This window comes from Apostichopus japonicus, chromosome 1, assembly GCF_037975245.1.
Source record: "Apostichopus japonicus isolate 1M-3 chromosome 1, ASM3797524v1, whole genome shotgun sequence".
NCBI classification, from domain to species: Eukaryota; Metazoa; Echinodermata; class Holothuroidea; order Aspidochirotida; family Stichopodidae; genus Apostichopus; species Apostichopus japonicus.
The window spans coordinates 19540192-19560727 of NC_092561.1; the positions used below are offsets into that span (position 1 = coordinate 19540192).

Consider the following 20536-nt stretch of genomic DNA (forward strand, 5'->3'; position numbering starts at 1 on the left):
TTTATTATTTATTCCTGTACCTTTTAACCTGTGTCAAATGGTAAAGAAATCTATCCACATGAACAATTATTAATAAGCAAGTCTCATGTGTCGATCTATGTATTTATTAACATATTAATGTGATCTACAAGTTAATAACACAGTGAGCATAGTAACCAAAGCACGAATTGTTTAAGCATATTAATGCACGATATCTTAATGAATCTTGTAACTCAGTTGGTACAGTATCAAATATATGTGCCATAATATTCCGTTATACTTATATATAAGATCAACATTAGTCATACCAACCAAGGGTTTACCAAATTAGTTTAGAGTGTCATAGTTATGCATTGGTTTACACTTGCTAGGACTTACTTGTAAGTGCCAATATAGAAGCTGGAGTGCTCCGTACATCATTCGCAATCGTCGTAACATTAAAGGAATATTCTTGCCCGGGAGTAAGGCCTTGTATAACCACAGGCCATGAGGTAACGTTGATGCCACCTCCAATAAAACCATCCATCGGTTCATAGTCGATCTCAAAGCTGTCGTAAAGGGTATTGGCATCCCAGTCAACTCTTATTTCCGTCCTCCGTGATGTATATCTGAGGTTGGAAACCTCTAATGGTTCTGAAAGAGATATATGGTTGTGCTAAAATAAATCTATATTCTTTTAATAAAAAAGAAAAAACTGTTAGCAAACTGCTTATCCACTAGAGAGCCTGTGTAAGAGAATGTGTAAAGTAAGTTGGCCTGACGTTTCGATCCCAGCAGGATCTTCTTCAAAGGCTAAATGACAAGTAACAGTAACAGAAGGGACAAAAACACAAAAAGAATACAGACAGGTTAATGAGCATGGTGAACACAAACAGATGGATGTTGGGATTAGCAGACAAGGGATGGAGAGAAGAAAGAAAGAAACCAACAGGGGAAGAGGATAGGTAGGAGATAAACAGTGGAGGGACATCCATCCCTTGTCTACTTATCACCAACATCCATCTGTTTGTGTTCACCATGCTCATTAACCTGTCTGTATTCTGTGTGTGTTTTTGTACCTTCTGTTACTGCTGCTTGTCATATAGCCTTTGAAGAAGATCCTGATAGGATCGAAACGTCAGGCCAACTTAATTTTACATATTCTTTTAATATATGTAGATATATTGTAACACAACTATGTATGTAATGATGTCAGAACTCACTATTAGTCATCGCATTTATCTATACATAAAACATGTGGCTGCCACTCTGATCGGCTGAAAACTCAAAATTGTAAGTAGTTGAAAATACTTATACAACGAAAATTTTGTATTCTATGTAAAATGTATTATTTAATAATTACACATTTGAAATACGTGTTTAGGCGAATAAATGTTACTTGATATAACTTACCTAATGAAACAACGATAACCCCTATCAGCATAATCTCTCCAAAATCATTTTTTAGGGTGACCCTGACAGTGACCACCGAACCAGGAGTTATACCGTTAATGAAAGCTCCCGGAAAGTTACTAGGAATCTCCTGTGAACATGGCTGGTTAACACACGGCTCATAGTTGATCTCATAACGATCAAACGTTCCAACATCTGGCTCTTCCCATACCATGCGTATTGATGATGGTCCTGTCGTCACGTCTATATGGAGAAGGGTGACTGCCAAAAGGAGAAACAAAGCTTGAAATATCATAAACAGAAAGCACACATTACATAATAATAATAAATAATATAATAAACAAAGAGGGAAACGAAACATTATGACAAGGAGTGATAGCTTAGTGATTAACGCCGGTGCCTTCTAATTATAAGAGCCCCGGTTTGAGTCACTTCAAGATTAATGTATGTCGTCCAGTTACATAGTTGTTGACAATTGACAATTCATAATCATGGACGTTAAATATGAATCTAAGAGACTGGCTTCGGTCAGCTTGGGCTTTGATAAGCCAATGATGGCTTTTTCGCGAGTTCCTGCTTGCAGGAGGATCTTAAATACGTACATACATACATACATGATTGTATTTACATTTCTATTCTTACATGTGGGTTTAAATATGTTTGAAATCTCGCTGAATTGGTATGAAATGAATTTTCAAATGTAACTTCGATTACAAATATTTCAAATCAAATAACTGAGAACCTCAAATTCAAGTTGCCAGTGAAAAAAGATAAGATCGAATCTTCACTTACTTGCTGTGATATTTATTGGTAAACTTTCTGTTTCAAAGAAACCATTGCCGCTAACACTTGTGAGTACAAAGGTGTACTTTGTTCCTGGAACTAGATTTTCAACCAACACATCAGTAGACATCATAAATATTTCTGTCACCTTTTGAAGTTGTTGGTTCAAAACCTGTAAACGATATTGGTAGTTCGTTCCCTGAGGAGCTTCCGACCATGTCAACTGAATGAAGGTTTCATCACGAGTCGGAACTGAAATATCACCTGGTGAATTTGGTACTAGAAAAAAAAAATGGAATTGAAAATTGAGAAACTGTTGATCAAATAATCAATTCAACTTTGTTACAAATGTGTTTTGAAACAATAACTCATTTGTTTTGGGAATGCGAAATCATCTCTAATTTCATTTTTGATGTTGAGGAGGCGGTGTTTGGGTTTTCATTTCTTTTGTCTAAAAGAGACTTCATTTTCGGATATAAGTTACTTTCAAAGCATCCTGAAAAGTGTTTGATCATCTACATAAGATATTACATTTTCATTAAAATAATATGAATAAAGAGGCTTAAACTTGCAAAGAATTCTTGCACAAGTTGAAATTTCTTAAAGATGAGAACAATGTTTTTCAATAAATTAATATCATTTTATGTGACAAAATATTAACCCACTTAACAAGAATTCCAGGGTTGTTGAATCACATCAGAAGCTGATTAACCAATTAACTGATTAACATTTGTATTCTCTTAAGTTCACGCAGGTGCCACTTGAGTCTAATTAGGAGTAGGATTATTTGTAATAAGACCTCAAATCATCAATTGGTACTGCTTGTAATTTGTAACCTTATTTAATCCACACAGTGCATATCTTTTCATTAAATCGAGCCTTTCAACTCGACATGATATAAGTAGTGAGCATTTCTCTTTATAATTCATAACAGACAGTTCGTAGAGATGCACCAGTAAATAATAACAATAAATAATAAATGTCAATAGTCTTTGACTTACGTGTACGTTGAATTGTTCTTGATGGTACGAAGGAAGTACCTATTGGAACAACTGAAATGTTATATAGCTCTCCTGGCAAAAGGTTGGTTAAAGTATATTCGGTGTTAGTTGTAGTTGCCGAATTAGAGGAAGCATCTAAGCCATCAACAGCATAGAGTATAGAATATCTGTAAAACAGAAGGCATGTGTAACAAGCGGTTAACTATAATGATTGGTATTGCTGAGAATTAAAAAAAAATGCGTAGATAATCCAGAGGCGTATGGCGATAAACGATTTTGGTTGATTGCCCCCCAATGTGCAGATTCTTAGAAGGGTAAGGAGGAGTGTCAATCGTAAGCTACAGCATTAGAAGAGTATTTTTCGGATGTCTCAATCATTTTCAAGCACTAGCAAATAGGAAACTACTATAATTCTCTTTCTTCTCTCCACTTAGCAAATTGGTGAGAAACGGTGGGCTGAATACCTCTTAGTAAGGTTGCTACATCATCAATTGTGATGTAGTTTACTATTTCGTGGGGTCAACATGTTAATGAGCTTGTTACCTCTTAGTTAATTGGCTTGTAAAACAAAGACCATACGAACATCATCAATATGATCAGCTTAAGAATAACAAAACGTGTACCTTACGCTTTAAGGTTGTAACGATGTATTACCAATGACTGTTTACGACTAATTATTGCTCACATAGTCCTACTTATTCCTAACTTTCGTATAGTAATTCTACTAATAAATGAAAGGTTTGTTCATAAAACTGAAAATCAAAGCCCTAGTGAGTATAATATATAATGGATAATATAAAGTATATAGTTTCCCTTTTAACCATAATAATGGTATTAAATAAACAATATTCAAAGTTCATTGCTCACGCGACGTTTGGTTGAGGCAGACCAATCCAAGAAATATCTATTGTCGTTGTTGTAAAGCCATCAACTTGGACATCACCTGGTTCTCTGTCGACTTTAACACGAGGAAAAGATGTAAGTAAAAGATTAATATCTTGTAAAGAAAATCTTCAATTTGTGCACAAACTCTGACTTACGTTCTGATATAAACATCAGAGCACTTCCTTTCTCCTGCTTTATCTGCTTGATAATACCGGAGTATTTCCCCTTCTGTATTTACACATTGTAACTTTAAAGAAGACAACCCATGCACTATTCATGAGTTTAACGTATTACGTATTTGAATTCAAAATAGTAAATTGGGAGATGGAAGTACACTGTTTGTTATTTCGCAATATTTTTTTATTCGCAATATTTATTTATCTTAAAAGTTGAATTTTCTCGCATGAAAAAAATAATAATAATAACATAACAACAAAAAGACATTGATTTAATGATTGACCGTTCAATAGTCCCATCTTGTGAATTAAAATAAGGCAAATAAAGTAAACACACCCTTTCCAAAGGCTCTCCTCAAATTAAGTTGAGCAAGGTAAATTAGCCTCCCACTAATGGTCTTGCTTTTTAAAGCCGAATATTGCCCTGCCCTCCCTTCAGTACCGAATCGACCAGTTCCATATTCAATCTGTCATGCTGCTTTTTTATGGATGTAACCTACATGAGCCCAGAGTCTCTCTTAATCGGTAGTAGGTGAAGTTAGATAAAGAGACTTACGAGTTCGCCCTGTTGCGGTCACTGGAAAACTACGATAGCTGACGGTCCCTAACCTCGAAACGGCATAAACCGTCACCGAAGTCTCTGTAGCAGCCCGGAGGTTAACGAAGTCGAGTTCCGTTTGCTCTAGTCTATACGGCGAAGGAAGATTGCCAACTGGACTATAGCAAATCTCAAAGGAAGTATGAGGTGAATCCCAAACGGCTGTTAATGATTGCGTTCTAACGTCTTGGAATCGAAGGTTACTGGGAGTGAGCGGTCCTGAAGAATAGCAAAAGCGGATTTAATTTCACATTAAAAGCAGCATCGAGGCTTGAGACAAAGCTTTGAGAAATATCGAATGCTTACAAAGCCTAAACGTATATCAGAATTTAGGGTTCAACTAAACTGAAATATTTATATATGAGAACTTTTCAATCGTTCAATCAGTGTACCGTTAAATTCCTCGTAATCATCGAGAGCCTAAGCAGATTACCCTGATGAATAGCTTTGTCCGGGAAGTAGTAAAACGTCTAGTGGTGCATCGACAAAACTAGGCATGAATATGTAACGTTTTGTCGTTTTCTAATGTCCATTTCAACACAAAAACAGAAAAGCTTAATCCCTAATGGTAACTCACTTGTTACAACTTCACCCGTAAAGAAGAGAGGCCCTCCTATCTGACGAAGAAGTACCACATAGACGGTGCCAGGCTGTAGGTTCGTTAACAAATATCTTTCCAAGATCGGATCAAGGGAAACGGATATCGACACTAAATCAGGTGATACGTATGTTAGATTATATCCCGTAAAATTCCCTGCAACTGGGCCCCATACTATTTCAAGTGATGTTGTACCAACATCACTTAAACTGACTTCCAAAGGACCCAAGGACTCTAGGAAGAACCAGAAAAGAGAAAAGAGGTTACGTTTTGTGGTTCCTACAGCAACAAAATAACTCATTAAGATGGTAAACACATTGATGAATTTCGTCCCGGTGGACAATTTGAAACAAAGTTTACATTAATAGGTTAGATTATTTAATTGAACATTTTCCTTACTAAAGCATATTTCACAACGAACAGTAAGGAACATTATCTATCAAATGGAGGACAAAAAATACTAAATCCGAACATGCAATTATAGGTCATCTACATTATTTTCTGTATATCAGTCCTCGGCCTTTTGGCTAAGATCATGTGTAGTACTAAAATGATGAAAACATGGTAATGGATATCTTTCCATTTTGTATAGTTTCCTTTAGCGCCTCCATCTCTTCAATGGAGCTGAGATTCGTTCACCATCTTTCACAAGACGTGCAGAACAGACGCAGTTGGAAATCCATCTTAATTCGTTATTAAATCCCCAGTTTGTAAAAACTGTGACACTTATACTTCTACAATTATGTTTCTCTACAAATATATTTCATTTAAGAGTGATTCGATGAAAAAGGTCCTCGCTTAATAAATTTAATAAAAAAAAAATCATAACTCTGACTTATAACTTGATAGGTAACAAAACGTTTTTTTCATCAATTAATCTTCCATATGTGAATAGACTTCTCTAGAAAACTGTATGTGGTTGAATTCATTGAGAACCAAAAAAGGTGACTCATGTTGCTCTAACAAAATTGTAACAACACGTCATCTTGACATCAGTCTGCTACTTCCTTGTGTAACACCCACCTGTCATCATTACTTATAAAAGTCAGCAGTTTTCAAGCAACTACATGCTTGCCAACTACATAACGGGCCAATTTAACACATTAGTTATATTAATTTAGTGCCAAAATAGTTTCTTTTGATAATGCACAGTTGTTTATATTTAACAACGTTATTACGCTATCAGCATTCAGGGTGAAAGACTTACTCGTATTAACGCCAACAACAGTTCCCTGAGTTCTACGTCCTCCAACGATGACAGAAGTAACTACTTCATAGAGTGAGTCTGGACGGAGATTTCCAAATTCAACTCTTGGACAGACCGACCTGTCGATGGTGACTGGCTCTCCAATAGCGGCACCGAATCCTCCATCACCAGCCAAGTGAAGTTGTACCTGATATTGCTCAACGTCAGGTAATGATGGTAGAGGGATACTGAGGCTTACATATGTAGCTGTAACTTCTTCAACTATGGACATTACCGATGGAGGAAGCACTTTTGAAATGATCAAAGCATGAAAACAATTATATAGAGTTTCATATCGTGTTGTCATAGCAAGCGTTATCAATGATTTAAAGGCATTGGAGACTCGCCTAAACAACGTGCCGCCATCTTTAAAAAGTTAACTTTTCGTTGCTTGCAAGTGAAGTTTTTCTCTTGTCGCTAAAAATTGCAGACAGTAATGAAAGGTGATACCTTGTTATCTATAGCTGGACCTGAGATGTCCATCGCTGCTATGCACACTTTATGCGCGAGTCTTCACACCCTTTAACCTCGCTTGCAGCTAATCACACAATGTATCATTGTTTAATTTTCAAGATGCGAAACACCAGGAAATTGAATTTTTAACTTCCATTTAATGAAATAATGGTATGATGTCTTAAAACTATGTTAGAAACCAATCACTTTCAAAATCTTTGCAGCGTGTCGTAGACTATTTTGTTTAAAATCGACGGGCTAGAAAAAATATTATTAGCATATTTTCTAAGTAACAATTAATTAGACTTTAAACAAGAGATCTAGAAGTTAATGGCCGTTTTTATATTACTATATTTCTACACCATGACCGAAGACTACAAACTCAGTTTGACGTAAAGAAGGCAATATGACTTAATGCTATAGCAATTCGTTCTTTATTCTGATAAGAAATCTGCAAATTTAACTTTATTTGACTCTTTTGTATATGTGGTGGCACTTATGACATAAACTTCTATACAAAGAACGGTCATTTATTGAGGGGAAAAAAAGAGTTGGAATTGGCCACGTTTTAAATTTCGAGGGAAAATTGAAAAGATAGGATGAAAGTCTGGGAATAAAATACTCACAGGTTTGAAACGTTGTTTCCACTCGACCAAGTTCTGTTTGAACCGCATTGAAAGCGGTTACGATAACATTGTAAGTAGTGTTTGGTGACAAATTATACAAAGTTAACAGTCTGGGTATGTCACTATCCTGGCGAACGTCCTGACCAGAAGTCTGCCCCTCGACCAGGTAACTAATTCTATATGTCACAGCTTGTGGTTCTCTTCCATAAAGAATGACAGCTGATGTTTCTTGAATGTTGTAGATTTGAACGTCAAATGGCCCATCAGCTGTGAATGTCATAAAGAAAGGTATACCATCGGTGTAACTTAATAAATAATATATACAGGCATGACATCTCGTTGTGTGGCATGCAACGAAGATTCAAAATATTGTTTAACTTATAGATTGAGGAAATTATATATATGATTGCAGGGAAACGAAAGCAGTTTAGACTGTCCAGTATAAACGTATTTCCAGATTACAATGATTCACTTTGATGAACTTTAAGCGAAGGATACACTCTAAAAACTAAAGTGCTGTCTTTACAGCTCTTTATAAGTGCTAACCTCTTTCTAGCACTTTTGGTGCAGCTACCAACGAATTCCCAAACCGTGTGCGGATATCTTCATGATGGTATCAGCACTTGTTAAAGTGCTAAGTTTGAATTGACGAATTTCATTGGCTGTCGATAAGTTAACGTCACTGTTCACCTCGTGTGCGTGCATGCGACGGGCTGTCACGAGTACATGTATGCACTATATGCCTGATTGTACTGTAGTATTGTGTACTATATTTGCAACACGTAAGCCGTGCGCTCAAAGCTTGCAGTAGTAGCAGTACTTACGTACGTAAATACAATTCTAATAACACCCATCGGCGCAATTTGTATGGTAAAAAGTAAGTGTTAAACTTTTCAGTTATTTCGATACTCGAGTTTGTTACAGTACTGATCATTTCATTCTACTGAAAGATAAATATTTGCTCGTATTTTTCATATGACGATCATGACTGGCGTATTTGATACGCGAATTACGCGATCTTTTCAAGTTTCATGAGTGAGCCAGTGATAATTTAGCCCCTAGGCATAACTTCAGTTAGGCCAGGCACCACTTCTACTAGGCCTAGCCTAGGTCGTGGGCATTAAAAAGGCCGTGGCTATTCTTATGACTAGTCGTTACAATTCTTTATGCACTATTCTTACGACATCGGCGAATTGAAGCGCAGTAAAGTAAATAAAACAACTTCGCATGTAGTAGGGTAAACATAACGCTAAACCTTAGCCCTAACCGGAAATTATTGTTACTCCTAGTCGTAAAATAGTACTCCTAGTCGTAAAATTAGCCACGTTAAGCAACTGCGCATGCATATTTATAAATTATTCTTACGACTAGTCGTAAGAATAGCCACTTTGCATTAATAAGCTATACGTATTGGGCTGATTAGGCATATAAAGCCTAGGCATGGCCCTAGATAGGCATAGGCTACTTAAGCTTGGTATTATATGATGGTGGTCTCTAATTTCGCGCATTTTGGCCACAAATTGGATTTTGACTTACGATTATTTGACCTAGCCTAGGGCGATGGCTAAGCTAATCTAGGCCTAGGCCTATTCTATATATATAATGTCTGACATAGGCCTAGGCCTAACCATATGATTGGTATCAATAGGCTAGGCCCTATAGCTAACATTCCTGACTAAGGCTTAACTTATAGTTAGGCCTGACAGACTAAATATGTATCCACTTATTTATGGTTCCTCTAGCTACTTCCATCTCACATATATTATTTAGATACTCTATCAATGTTTACTAGCCAACTGTAGTTTCTACCGTCTTATTTATTTATCCAATAAAAAATAATGTTCAACAAGTAAAAATGGAATGTAGAAAATAAACTTAACATCTTGAGTTAAAATATTAAAAGCTATGCTTTGCCTAATTGCAGACATTTTCCATGTTGGTCTACAGTATATCATCGACTGCGTACGAGTGATTGCCAAATTATGTTTATGCTATTGTTGACTGGGGAGATTTTGTCCACTTATGCAATTCTTGCATATTATCAACTGACAACTGGGGTGGTGGTGGGGGGATTTGGTTGCAGCCACCCCATCCCCTGCCTTAGAGGTTGAATGCCTTTGGCTCTAGCCAAGGTCATCAGAATACTTCAACTAATCCATAGAAAAATTTTTCTTCTTTTTACAGCAATTTGAGAAGCTGCCTTACGAAGCATTGATGAAAAGTCAAAAGGTAGAGTCTGGAGCATCAATTGATAGGCTACATCATGACTTACTGCCAACTTGAAACATGTTCATATATTAATTAAATTATTTCAAAAGCTTTCAATATGGGTTACCTTTGTTTTAAATGTAGTATCATCATAACTGGTGGTACACGTACCTTTTTTTCTCATCTTCATAGAGCACATGCACTATTTGATATGAAAGGACTTCACTTAATATGTAAACAAGGTGGTTGTCCACGGACCTTTCATTCTTTTAATTCTTTCAGAAAACACCTTGTTAGAGAACATGATGAACAATGTAATTTAAGAGATGCTCATGAAAATCATGCTGAAGATTTGCAACTGCATGCATCCTTGAATGATGCCACCACTTTGCATGAAAATGTATTGGAAGAAAGTGGGAGTGACTTAGATGATGATGCAGAAAGTATTTCAGAAGTTCAATCAAAAGAGGATTTATCCAAACATGCTGGAATTTTCATTCTAAATCTACTGTCAGACACAAATATGACTTATGCATCTCTGCAAAGAGTCGTTGCTGGAGCCTCGTTATTGCTTGGTGATGTGATTGGTCATCTTCGTTCTCTTACAAAGGTATTTTCTGATAACTATAACCTGGAAACATGTGCTGAACAGTTAGGTGCGTTATTACTTGAGTTTGACAATTCTAAAGAAGTATTCTCAGAACTCAGTAGTAGGTACAAACAAGAAAAGTACATATCTGAACACTTTAATGTTGTTAAGCCAAAAACAATATTGCTGGGTCATCGCTTTGATTCTGTCACAAACTCACAAACAGGCCGAGCAGGTCAGGTGGCTGTTAGAGAAACATTCCAATATGTCCCCATTTTGGAAACTCTGAAGATGCTCTTTAGAAGTAACTTAGTTCAAACAGAAGTTTTTAATGGTCACACATCAGTAGATGGGTTTATGAGAGACTATTGTGATGGGGAAATGTTTCAAAAGCACCCTCTACTTGCAAAAGAAAAGGGAGCAATTCAGATTAATTTGTTTTTTGATGAGCTTGAAGTTACAAATCCTTTAGGTAGCAAGACAGGTATTCATAAACTTGGGGCATTTTATTATGTTCTTAAAAATTTAGATCCCAAATTCAACTCATCTCTAAAAAATGTGCATTTACTTGCAATGTGCAATTGTGTTGATATAAAGAAATATGGCTATGGACCAATTCTGGCCCCTTTCATGGAAGAATTACACCAACTTGAGTCAGATGAGGGAGTGTTAATTGCCTTGGACAAAGACAAGTCATTTTCACTTCGGGGCACGCTAGCTGTAGTATCAGCAGATAATCTTGGTGGCAATTCTCTATTTGGATTCGTTGAGAGTTTTAGTGCAAACATGCCTTGTAAAGTGTGTACAGGAAACAAAGAAGACTTTCAAGTGAAGTTTACTGGGGAACAGTTTCAACTAAGATCAAAGCATGAACATGATCAGCATGTGAGGGACGCGCAGAGAAATCCTCCTAGTTGTTCTGCAAGCGGAGTGAAAAGATCATGTATCCTTAACACCTCAAAATATTTCCATGTCACATCCAATTTCTGTCCAGATGTTATGCATGATGTGTTGGAAGGGATAGCACCAATGGAATTAAAGCTTGTTTTAAAAGCTTTGATTTTTGATGAAAAATTATTCACATTAGATCAATTAAATTTAAAAATATCCACTCATAACTATGGGTTTTGTGATCAGTCAAATAAGCCTAGTCAGATAATGCAGCACACTCTGAAATCAAATGATAACAGCTTAAAGCAAAGAGCTGCACAGATGTGGTGTCTCTTGAGGGTTGTTCCACTTTTAATAGGGGAATACATTCCAAGAGGTAATTGTTTCTGGGAGCTAATTCTGAAACTAAGAAAAATTACAGATATTATCTTTGCTCCTAAAGTGACAAGAGGACAGTGTGTTTACTTGAAGAGTCTCATAGAGGACCACCACTCTCATTTTAAAAGAGTGTTTCCTGATGTAAGCTTCATTCCAAAGCATCATTTCCTGGTGCATTATCCCTTCCTGATGCTTCAAGTGGGACCTGTTGTTCACATGTGGTGTATGCGATTCGAAGCAAAACACATGTATGCCAAGAGGCTTTCGGGTGTGGTTTGTTGTTTCAAAGACATTTGTAAAACTGTCACTCAAAGACATCAGATTAGCCACTGTGGGAAATGGTTTTTATCCTCTAATGATAATGCTGAAGCATCACTATGTGTGGCAAATGTTACTCCATGTCAAGTGTGCGACATTTGTGGTTTTGAAACTTTGCTACAAAATGTTGCAGGACTTTCAGCAGAAGATGAACTTGATGTTGCAGATCATATCGTATACTTTGGCACAATGTACAGGGCTGGTATGGTTGTGGTCATAGATACTGTAAACGAATCTCCAATATTTTGTAGGATAATATCAATACTATTAGTTGGTCAGCTTGTTTATATACATGGAGAAGTCTGGGAAGCTTGTTATTTTGACGAACATTTGCATTCTTACTCAGTGCAAAAAGGTGAATGCTACACTTTCAAAAGAATTGAAGATCTAATGGATTTTTATCCACTAGTTTTAAATTTCTTTGGAAGTGAGACCTATATTAGCCTAAAATATGGAATAATGTAGAGAAGTGTGTTCATTGTTTTGACTGAAATAAGGACACACACATGGTCTCTATTCTGTATTGACACTTTATACTTATTACTTCACAGTACAAAACTACAAATTCATATGTGCTCTCCATATCAGGTTTAAAATATGTCTCTCTACTACTTTAAAGTTTTGTAAAATACAAGTAAAATGAGTCTAGTTTGATAATTCTATATTGCAAGATTGTCGTATCCTTGCAGAGAATGCCTCACCAAAATAATTTACCAGACAATCAACAGCAGATTTACCAAGTTGAAGTCCAAGGGAAGCTACAACTTCTAATCCTTTTGTGTGAAGCATACAAGGTTGGGGTATTTACACAACAAGAATTAATCAATCTCCTTGTTGACTTATTGTACCAAATTTGACATGGATAAGAGGAAGTTATATGTGACTCTTGAAGGAAGTCAGATCAAGAAAGTTAAGCTTTTAAAACGGGAGGAATTTGGGACAACATATTCATCCCTCGTGAACAAAATACAGCAAAAGTTCAAGATAGATGGAACAATAAGAATTTCAGCAAAAGTTGAAAAAGATGGGTTGTTTATAGAAGTAGAAGAGGATGATGAAGACTTTGAAGAAATCGTGGAAGAAGCACTTGAGTTTAAGGTTACCCAGGCCCTGTTTCAGAATTCTATGCTGAATCAGCTTGATGCATCCCCTGAGAAGAATCATGAAATTGATAGTGATGACAACCAAGATGAGGAATCTAGCTGTGAAACTTCCATTGCATGCTCAACAGGAACACAATCTACAGTAAGTGTTTCTAATCATATTTAGTTCTTTCTTCCCCAATGTTTTATTAAAGCAAGGTGATGATACTTTGCTTTGCCACAAACACACTAAGTCTGCTACTTAATCGCTTGCATCGACACAATAACAATTTGTGTTAACCATTTTGGTGCATTTGCATTAGTTGTAAAATAGTCTTTGGCATTCACAGTCTGTCACTAATGTCATCTGGTAGACATCTTATATGTTCTTTTCAAAAGTAAGGATTACATAAGTACCATCCATACAGTTCTCAGAATTGACAAATATTTAAGCCTAACAGCAAGTCTTTCAGTCAGTGATAAAAAGAAACTAAAAGCATATCCAAGTCAACAGTGGTAGTACAATTTCATCGTAGGTGACCCCTTTCATTTGAAACCATATGGAGATGACTCATAAGTATTAATAACAGTCTCCCCATTTATTTGGAGGAACTCAGAAGTTTTACCTCTACAGATTTTGCATGCAACACATGTACTTGACATTTTCATGTTCTGCCTGATTTCATGATTCTTACAAATGGTTTAAGTGTTGGAACAAGTACAGTACCTTTTCTATGAGCGTTTCTCTTGTTCCTTTTTGTGAAGGGAATCACAGGTAAATCATATGTTAGGAAGTTTGCATCCATTAAATCAAGGTCAGTCCTCCAGTTGCTGCAGTTTTTCATCTCTGCAGCATGCATGCATGTACTACATAGTTGGAATTAGCCAATTTTATATTAATGGATGGCCACATAGCCACAAAGCTTCACGAACAAAACATTAACGTTGCACATGCAGAATCTGCACTGTTCAGAACCACCCAATATGTACGTACATATGGCTGTGTATGTGCAGTGATAACATGCAGCTTGTTTGCATAGTATTGATTCTATACCAGAAATGGGTCAAAGTTGTTTTGCAAAATACATAGGAGCTTGCAGTACTATGGAGTAACCACATTTTAAAACTTTACTACATATCTCAATTACTTTTTCATATTTTCCAGTCTTTGGACCTCCTATCAATGTTGGATACACATCCCAAAGGAGAAGAAATTACTCGTGAATACATGAAGAACAAGACACTCACACCGCAGACAAGAATAACTTTAGTGAACATTGTCTGTGCAGCACTTGTCAAGATACATGGATAGTGAGTAACCAGGCTTAATGCCTGTACTGTATGTATGCTGAAAACCATGCCCAATTTTTTTTATGGTGGGATTGGTATTGTTCCAAGACACTTGTATGGTTTTCAGTGGCATCTTTTACCTTCAGATCAGAGGAATGTTGTACTGATTACCCCAAAATTACAAAAGATTTCTAAAAGACACACTGAGCGGAAGCGGAAACACTGAACTTCTGAATTAATGACACATGCTGTTGTGAAACATGGAGATCATCTGTCATGCACCGTCTGGTTAATGGTCAAATCAAGGACAAGGACAGCCTCATTAATAGATATTGAACATGACAGAAATGTTGTCAAACTCAGTGCAACATGTTGGACAGTGGTATGGTTGAAAAACAGGCAGTTAATTAATATCCCACTAACATGTTTGTACTTATACTCAACTGCAACATAGACATTTCACTTGTCCACATGTTAGTTTCCCTGGAAGTTATTGTGGGATTAAATCTTGAAGTGGCTCGAATGCATCTTTGTGTAAGATATGTAAGTATATGATAGGTTTCTACTGAAGATTTTGAAAGTCAGTCATTGTTTACATTTAAAGTTTGATTCCATGTATTCTTTCAGCTATCCATCACCAGAAGAGAAGGAGAGAGCAGCAAGATGCATCATTGATCGATTTCCAAACCTTCGGGATAAGATGGGTAAATCTGGACATGTAAGCAATACAAATCCTATATTTAGTATGGCATATATAAAAAAGTTAAATAAGAGGGTGGGGGGGGGGGCAGCAACCAAGGGGATCAGATGTATCAAGTATCACAATTTAAGTTTAAGATTTCAAGTATGATCAATATAAAGTGTGAATATGCATTTTTTCTTTTTTCCAAGATTGTTGACTGCTTTTTTCCTTGTTCAGAAACTACAGTGATAGTTTACTTATTATCTTAAATGTTCCCCCTCCCCCCCCCCCCCAAAAATGGTGTTCAGTATGTACCAGTGCATTAATTTAGGTAACCTGTTAGTGATGTTTTACCTCTTCACTTGCATTTGAAGTTTTCTTGACATGTATTTGACCTGTATGTGACAATTATTGATAGAAACATAAATAATAACTATGGTGAAGTAAGACTTAATGTGGAGAAAGCAGTGTTTGAAATGAAGGTTGTAGACTGTGCCCTCTCCCCACCTTCCCTAAATGTGGCTGAAACCAACTTGTGCTCTTCCTGACTCCTACACCTTAACTGAGCATTATGGCAGTGGATAACGTAGCATCATTTAGCCACTACTCTCTCCAGAAAGCCCCCACAAACTGCACTTTTTTAATAATGCATTTTAAGATATTGCAAGATAGGTGGTACTTTATGACATTTAAGTTTTGTTTTGCTATCATTACATAAGTATAAAATGATTGTTTTTTGTATATATAGGAGCATTTCTTCTGCAAAACCGGTGGCCAAAGTGGTTATATACAGAGCCGACTCAAGAATATTAGAAGACATCTGCCAAAACAGAATCAGCAGAGACCAAGACTAGGCATGTCTGGGGCCCAGTACCAGCTTACAAACATGGAAAATGACAAAGGGCAGTCTACAGGAGATCTTCCAACCATAGACAATGATGAAGCAAAAGGACTGGCTGATTTTTGTCGAAGTACACCATTAGAGAGCAAAGCGGCAATTTTAAAGGCGATGAAAGAATTCACAGGGAACCGTGTAAACTGGATTAAAGAAAAGTCACCAACGATGACACAGATTATAAAGGAGTACCCACAGTATATAGAAATCCCAGAAATTGTAAGTAATTTTGGTATTAAAGAATGTAAGATTTTGTTTTCAACATTTAAAAGTGAAAGTTTCAGTGATTTTGTTGTCCTTTCCTTTTATGATTGCTGCTGCAAAATGTTCAGTCTTTGGCTAATTTAAACATTGGGGATTTGCACTTATGATGTGGACTTTACCATGCCTTTGTATAGATGGGAAGAGAAGTATGTATACAATGGCCCATACCAATGATTGTAAAGGGTATGCTCCTTTTCCAAAAGTAAGCTTGGATTTGATGAGTTTCTCTGAAAGTACACCATCACCTCCTAGGTGAGTTAGGTATTATTCCAGTGGGTACTTTTCTCAGCTATAGTTACACCAAACCTCATGTGTAAATTAAACACAGGTTTAATATAACTTGTGTATTTTGAATATCAAAGATACCATTTCTTTCCTCAAAAAAGATTTCACAAGACTTCCAGCAGATGTTTGGTGAGGAGACTGGAGCTAACTTCCTTATGAAATGGGGTCAACATGCTAAAAGCATCCTGGAGTACATGAAAAACAGTAGAAATGTGAAACTGGTTGAACTAACAAAGGAATATGAAGGAACAGCAAAATCAGATGGTGAGCAAGTTACAAATATGTATATAAAAAACTTTCATCTACTTTTAATTACCTAACCTCTAACTATAAATTAACCAGTTTAATATGTAGACAGGACATTTGAACATCATCATAGATGAATTACCTATTCACAGAAACTTTTGATTGATATTCACTGAATATTACCATATGTGATGCCAATTTTGCAAATCTTAAATGTAAATGGGTTATAATATGCCTTGTGTCTGTATGTTCTCCACCATTGTATTTGTGTTCTTCATATCTTTAACTTCTTTTGTTTCTACTGTTATTTTTGCAATAATAAGGTTTGTGTATTCATTTAATTTGTAGAACTGTGTGCTCTTTATGCCTTGCTGGGGTTGGTCCACCTGCTTCCTAGTTTTAACACAAGGAAGAAGGGGAAATGCAGCAGGGAAGACCACATTGGATTCTTCCTTGACTTTCAGAATGTGAGTATATATGTTGCTTAGTGTCTTCTGATTTTAGTAGTTTGCCTAAAAGGCATACAATTACCAGTACAGTCAAATTAACTTGCACATGTTTGTACATCACTGCTTGTCACATGTTCTTACATCAAGTATGTTGTGCTAGTCCCATGTCAGATCCATAATAAAATTGCTCATGGGACCCACAATGAATTTTTGCATTCTGGTTATTAATTGGAGTCAACAAAATTTAGAAGCATGGTAACCTCAAATCCACAAAAACAGGTAGTTGCAGAATGTCAAAATTATGCTATGTGCATGCCATAAGTCCTTAGTACCTAAAACCTTAGTACTGCTAAATATTATGTAAGGTCTAGAGTGGTCAAGATAAACAGGGGAAAGGCCTAAAACAGATGAGCGTGAAAATATGACTTATTTTACATAGCTGCCACATTTAGAGAACAGACATCAAGCTATGATTTCATAAAATTTAAAATCAAGATTGTCTTAGAGAAGAATATTTACTCAAATTTGATCAGCTTAAGTTAGGCATCAGGGTTGGACTGGCATTCAATTTTAAAGATTTTATGTCCAAAGTATGAAATCTTTGCAAAGAAATATGCAAATTATTCACAGTTTTCATTTCTTAAATTGTCAATGAGTTGTATGTTTTTTTTTCATAGATTGGGACCAGTGTGGAAGATTACATAAGAAGCCAGCAGCTCCAAACAACCACAAGAAAGCAGCCATATATACTTGCCCTGGGTAGCAGGTACAATGTAGACCAGTATTTTATTGCTGTTGATGGAACACCCATCCCAGTCTCAAGAAGTGCCTGTGGGATTACAACTGCCACAGACTTATTGTTTAAAGTACACTTCGTGTTCAACATCAACTTTGCTGTACAGCTACAAGACTTTTTCATATATCTACAGGTAGTGTTGTATGGAATAGGCATTCTCCCAGGGCAGAAAGTGAGTAACAGGGTGAAAGAGGTCAAGGTGGCTGTAGAATCCATGGAAAAAGAAGATGACTAGTTGCACCTCAACTTTTCCAAATGTTTTTACTGTAGGTCTTTTTGGAATAGTTTACATGTGTGTCTAATTCTGTTTCAGTTATATTTATACCCTGACTTTTAATTATTCAACTATGCTTAGCTGTGTAAAGTATGTGTGGTCATTCCTTGTACTTAAAAATGCACTGGGTACCTGGGAAATTACATATTGGGCTATTTTCCTCAACAATAGCTCAGTGCAACCAATTTCCTTCCACCTTTGGTTTTCAGCTGTTTCCAAAAAAGGAATCATTAGGTACCTATGTGTTTTGTAGTACACTAGATTTTCCTATTACCTTTCGTATTTGGTATATTTTATAGTTTTGCAGTTGTATAATCATTATACCCAACAGTTATAAGTTTAGATATCTTAAAGGTTATATTGGCCCCAAATATGCTAGATTTTAAAATATGGTCACATTTGGTCAAAATTCAACAGGGTATTTTCAACAGGGAATTTTCCTCAACAATAGCTCAGTGCAACCAATTTCCTTCCACCTTTGGTTTTCAGCTGTTTCCAAAAAAAGGAAACATTAGGTACCTATGTGTTTTGTAGTACACTAGATTTTCCTATTACCTTTCGTATTTGGTATATTTCATAGTTTTGCAGTTGTATAATCATTTTACCCAACCGTTAGGAGTTTAGATATCTTAAAGGTTATATTGGCCCCAAATATGCTAGATTTTAAAATATGGTCACGTTTGGTCAAAATTCTTAAACTTTTCTTATTAACACCCTGGAGGAAATTTACCTCACTGGAACATTTCAGATATCCTGAGTACTTATGTAGAATGTCAATTTGGAAAGTAAAGATCTCCAGGAAAGTAGTTTTTGAAAACTTCTATTAAGTTTAGCATGCTATATTTTGGGGCCAATACAGACTACCATTAAGTGAAAAGTTGGATAGTGATATATCTTTGAATCACTGAATTTGCTTCATAATTATGTGATATTAAGCTGGTGGTTATATCTGAGATCCACAACAAAATATTAAAGGTTTTACTATAACTTAACTGAAAAACTTGCATCTTTCCTTTCACTCCAAACAATTGCAGGGTCTAAAAGGGAGGGGGGAGGGGGGGTGTTCAATTCATTTTCTTATATGATAATTGCAAATGCAGTACAGGTCCAAGTGCAAGTATTGAAGTAGAATGAGAATTGACAACACTATTAATCAGCTTATAGAAAAGTCTTTGTGAATAATTTTACTAGTTGATTGTGATAACATATAGCTATTCATCTTCCTTAACAACCATGGCAAAAATATTGAGATGTTTATGTTTGGTTACAAAGACCTTAATATTTCTTTACTGCGAACTATCATGAGTCAATGCTTGTTGATGATGCTAACCAGTGTAAATCAACATAAATTATCAGTTTTAATGTTTCTTATCTTTTGAATTTCCTAATTATGCTCTAGTGTTTGTATTTTGTAATAGGATAAACAAGAGAATCTGAGAGAAATGTGGCATCACAGCTGACAAAACAACACATGCAAACATGATATTGCTTGCTTTGATAGAGATTCATCTATGGGACCCAATTTTTCTGAGCTGTTGTGTGATATCTTACAAACTATTAGGTACACTCATACTTCCTTGTAAATGAATTAGAAGGCCAAAATGTGATGCAAAATTCATGGTTTACTAAATTTTAATTAAGTCACTGGTTCAAAACAAATGTTAGAGTAAAAATATATAAGAAAATCACAAATCATTGTTAACGATCTGAAATCACATCACTTCATTTTCACTTTGTGTTTGATATGTTCTTTGTTTCATGAAATAGAAACGTAAATCTTATTTAGTTTCTCTGTTTTCCTTTATTCTTGTTGATTTAGTATGCACAAAATGTGTCAAAAAAGTGAGGAATGTCTTGAAGAATGGTATCCTCAGCTTCCATCAATTTGTTGTTTGACATCAAAGAAGACACTTGTTTATGGGGTTGTGGGCTATTTGAAGCAATGGCGAAGATCCTCTGAATATAATAGTTTAAGCACTTTAAAGTGTTGGGTATAGCTCTTAGTGGGTGCAGAAACCAGCACCTTATTGGGTGCAGAAACTAGCACTTTATGAGGTGCTGGGAGAGATAGCACTTTGTCAGTGCTGTGTTTAGCACTTGGGGTGCTGTCCCTAATAGGGCTCTTACCAAGTGCTATGAAATAGGTCTTTAA

At 36.0% G+C, this 20536-nt stretch overlaps 2 protein-coding genes across 5 annotated transcripts in view; one reads left to right on the forward strand and one right to left on the reverse strand.

The window, feature by feature from the left end:
• Positions 1–20536, reverse strand: part of LOC139970389 (receptor-type tyrosine-protein phosphatase eta-like) — a 48068-nt gene that overhangs the window by 21471 nt on the left and 6061 nt on the right. The window contains exons 8-16 of the mRNA XM_071976033.1: positions 7738–8004; positions 6620–6907; positions 5392–5646; positions 4773–5033; positions 4023–4113; positions 3156–3322; positions 2164–2433; positions 1372–1632; positions 358–612 (exon numbers count right to left, since the gene is read on the reverse strand). Coding sequence (XP_071832134.1) covers positions 358–612; positions 1372–1632; positions 2164–2433; positions 3156–3322; positions 4023–4113; positions 4773–5033; positions 5392–5646; positions 6620–6907; positions 7738–8004 — 2115 coding nt within the window. The remainder of the gene's footprint in view (positions 1–357; positions 613–1371; positions 1633–2163; positions 2434–3155; positions 3323–4022; positions 4114–4772; positions 5034–5391; positions 5647–6619; positions 6908–7737; positions 8005–20536) is intronic.
• Positions 8238–20165, forward strand: LOC139970397 (uncharacterized). 4 transcript variants are annotated; one of them, XM_071976067.1, is made up of 9 exons: positions 8248–9966; positions 10228–10555; positions 12811–13366; positions 14369–14514; positions 15121–15211; positions 15924–16289; positions 16721–16883; positions 17214–17332; positions 17992–20165. In XM_071976067.1, the coding sequence occupies exons 3-9, from the start codon at positions 12980–12982 to the stop codon at positions 18343–18345; spliced, it is 1626 nt and encodes a 541-aa protein (XP_071832168.1). In that variant the 5' UTR covers positions 8248–9966; positions 10228–10555; positions 12811–12979; the 3' UTR covers positions 18346–20165. The 4 variants fall into 4 exon arrangements, with proteins under 4 accessions (XP_071832151.1, XP_071832143.1, XP_071832168.1 ...); XM_071976058.1 differs by lacking the exon at positions 10228–10555 and having other exon boundaries at positions 8248–8614; positions 9922–9966; XM_071976050.1 differs by lacking the exons at positions 14369–14514; positions 15121–15211; positions 15924–16289; ... (1 more) ...; positions 17214–17332; positions 17992–20165 and having other exon boundaries at positions 8238–8614; positions 9922–9966; positions 10228–12814.

Excerpts from the sequence above, each read along its gene's own strand:
- LOC139970397 (XM_071976042.1), top strand. The coding sequence starts at position 10,469 with ATGACTTATGCATCTCTGCAAAGAGTCGTTGCTGGAGCCTCGTTATTG.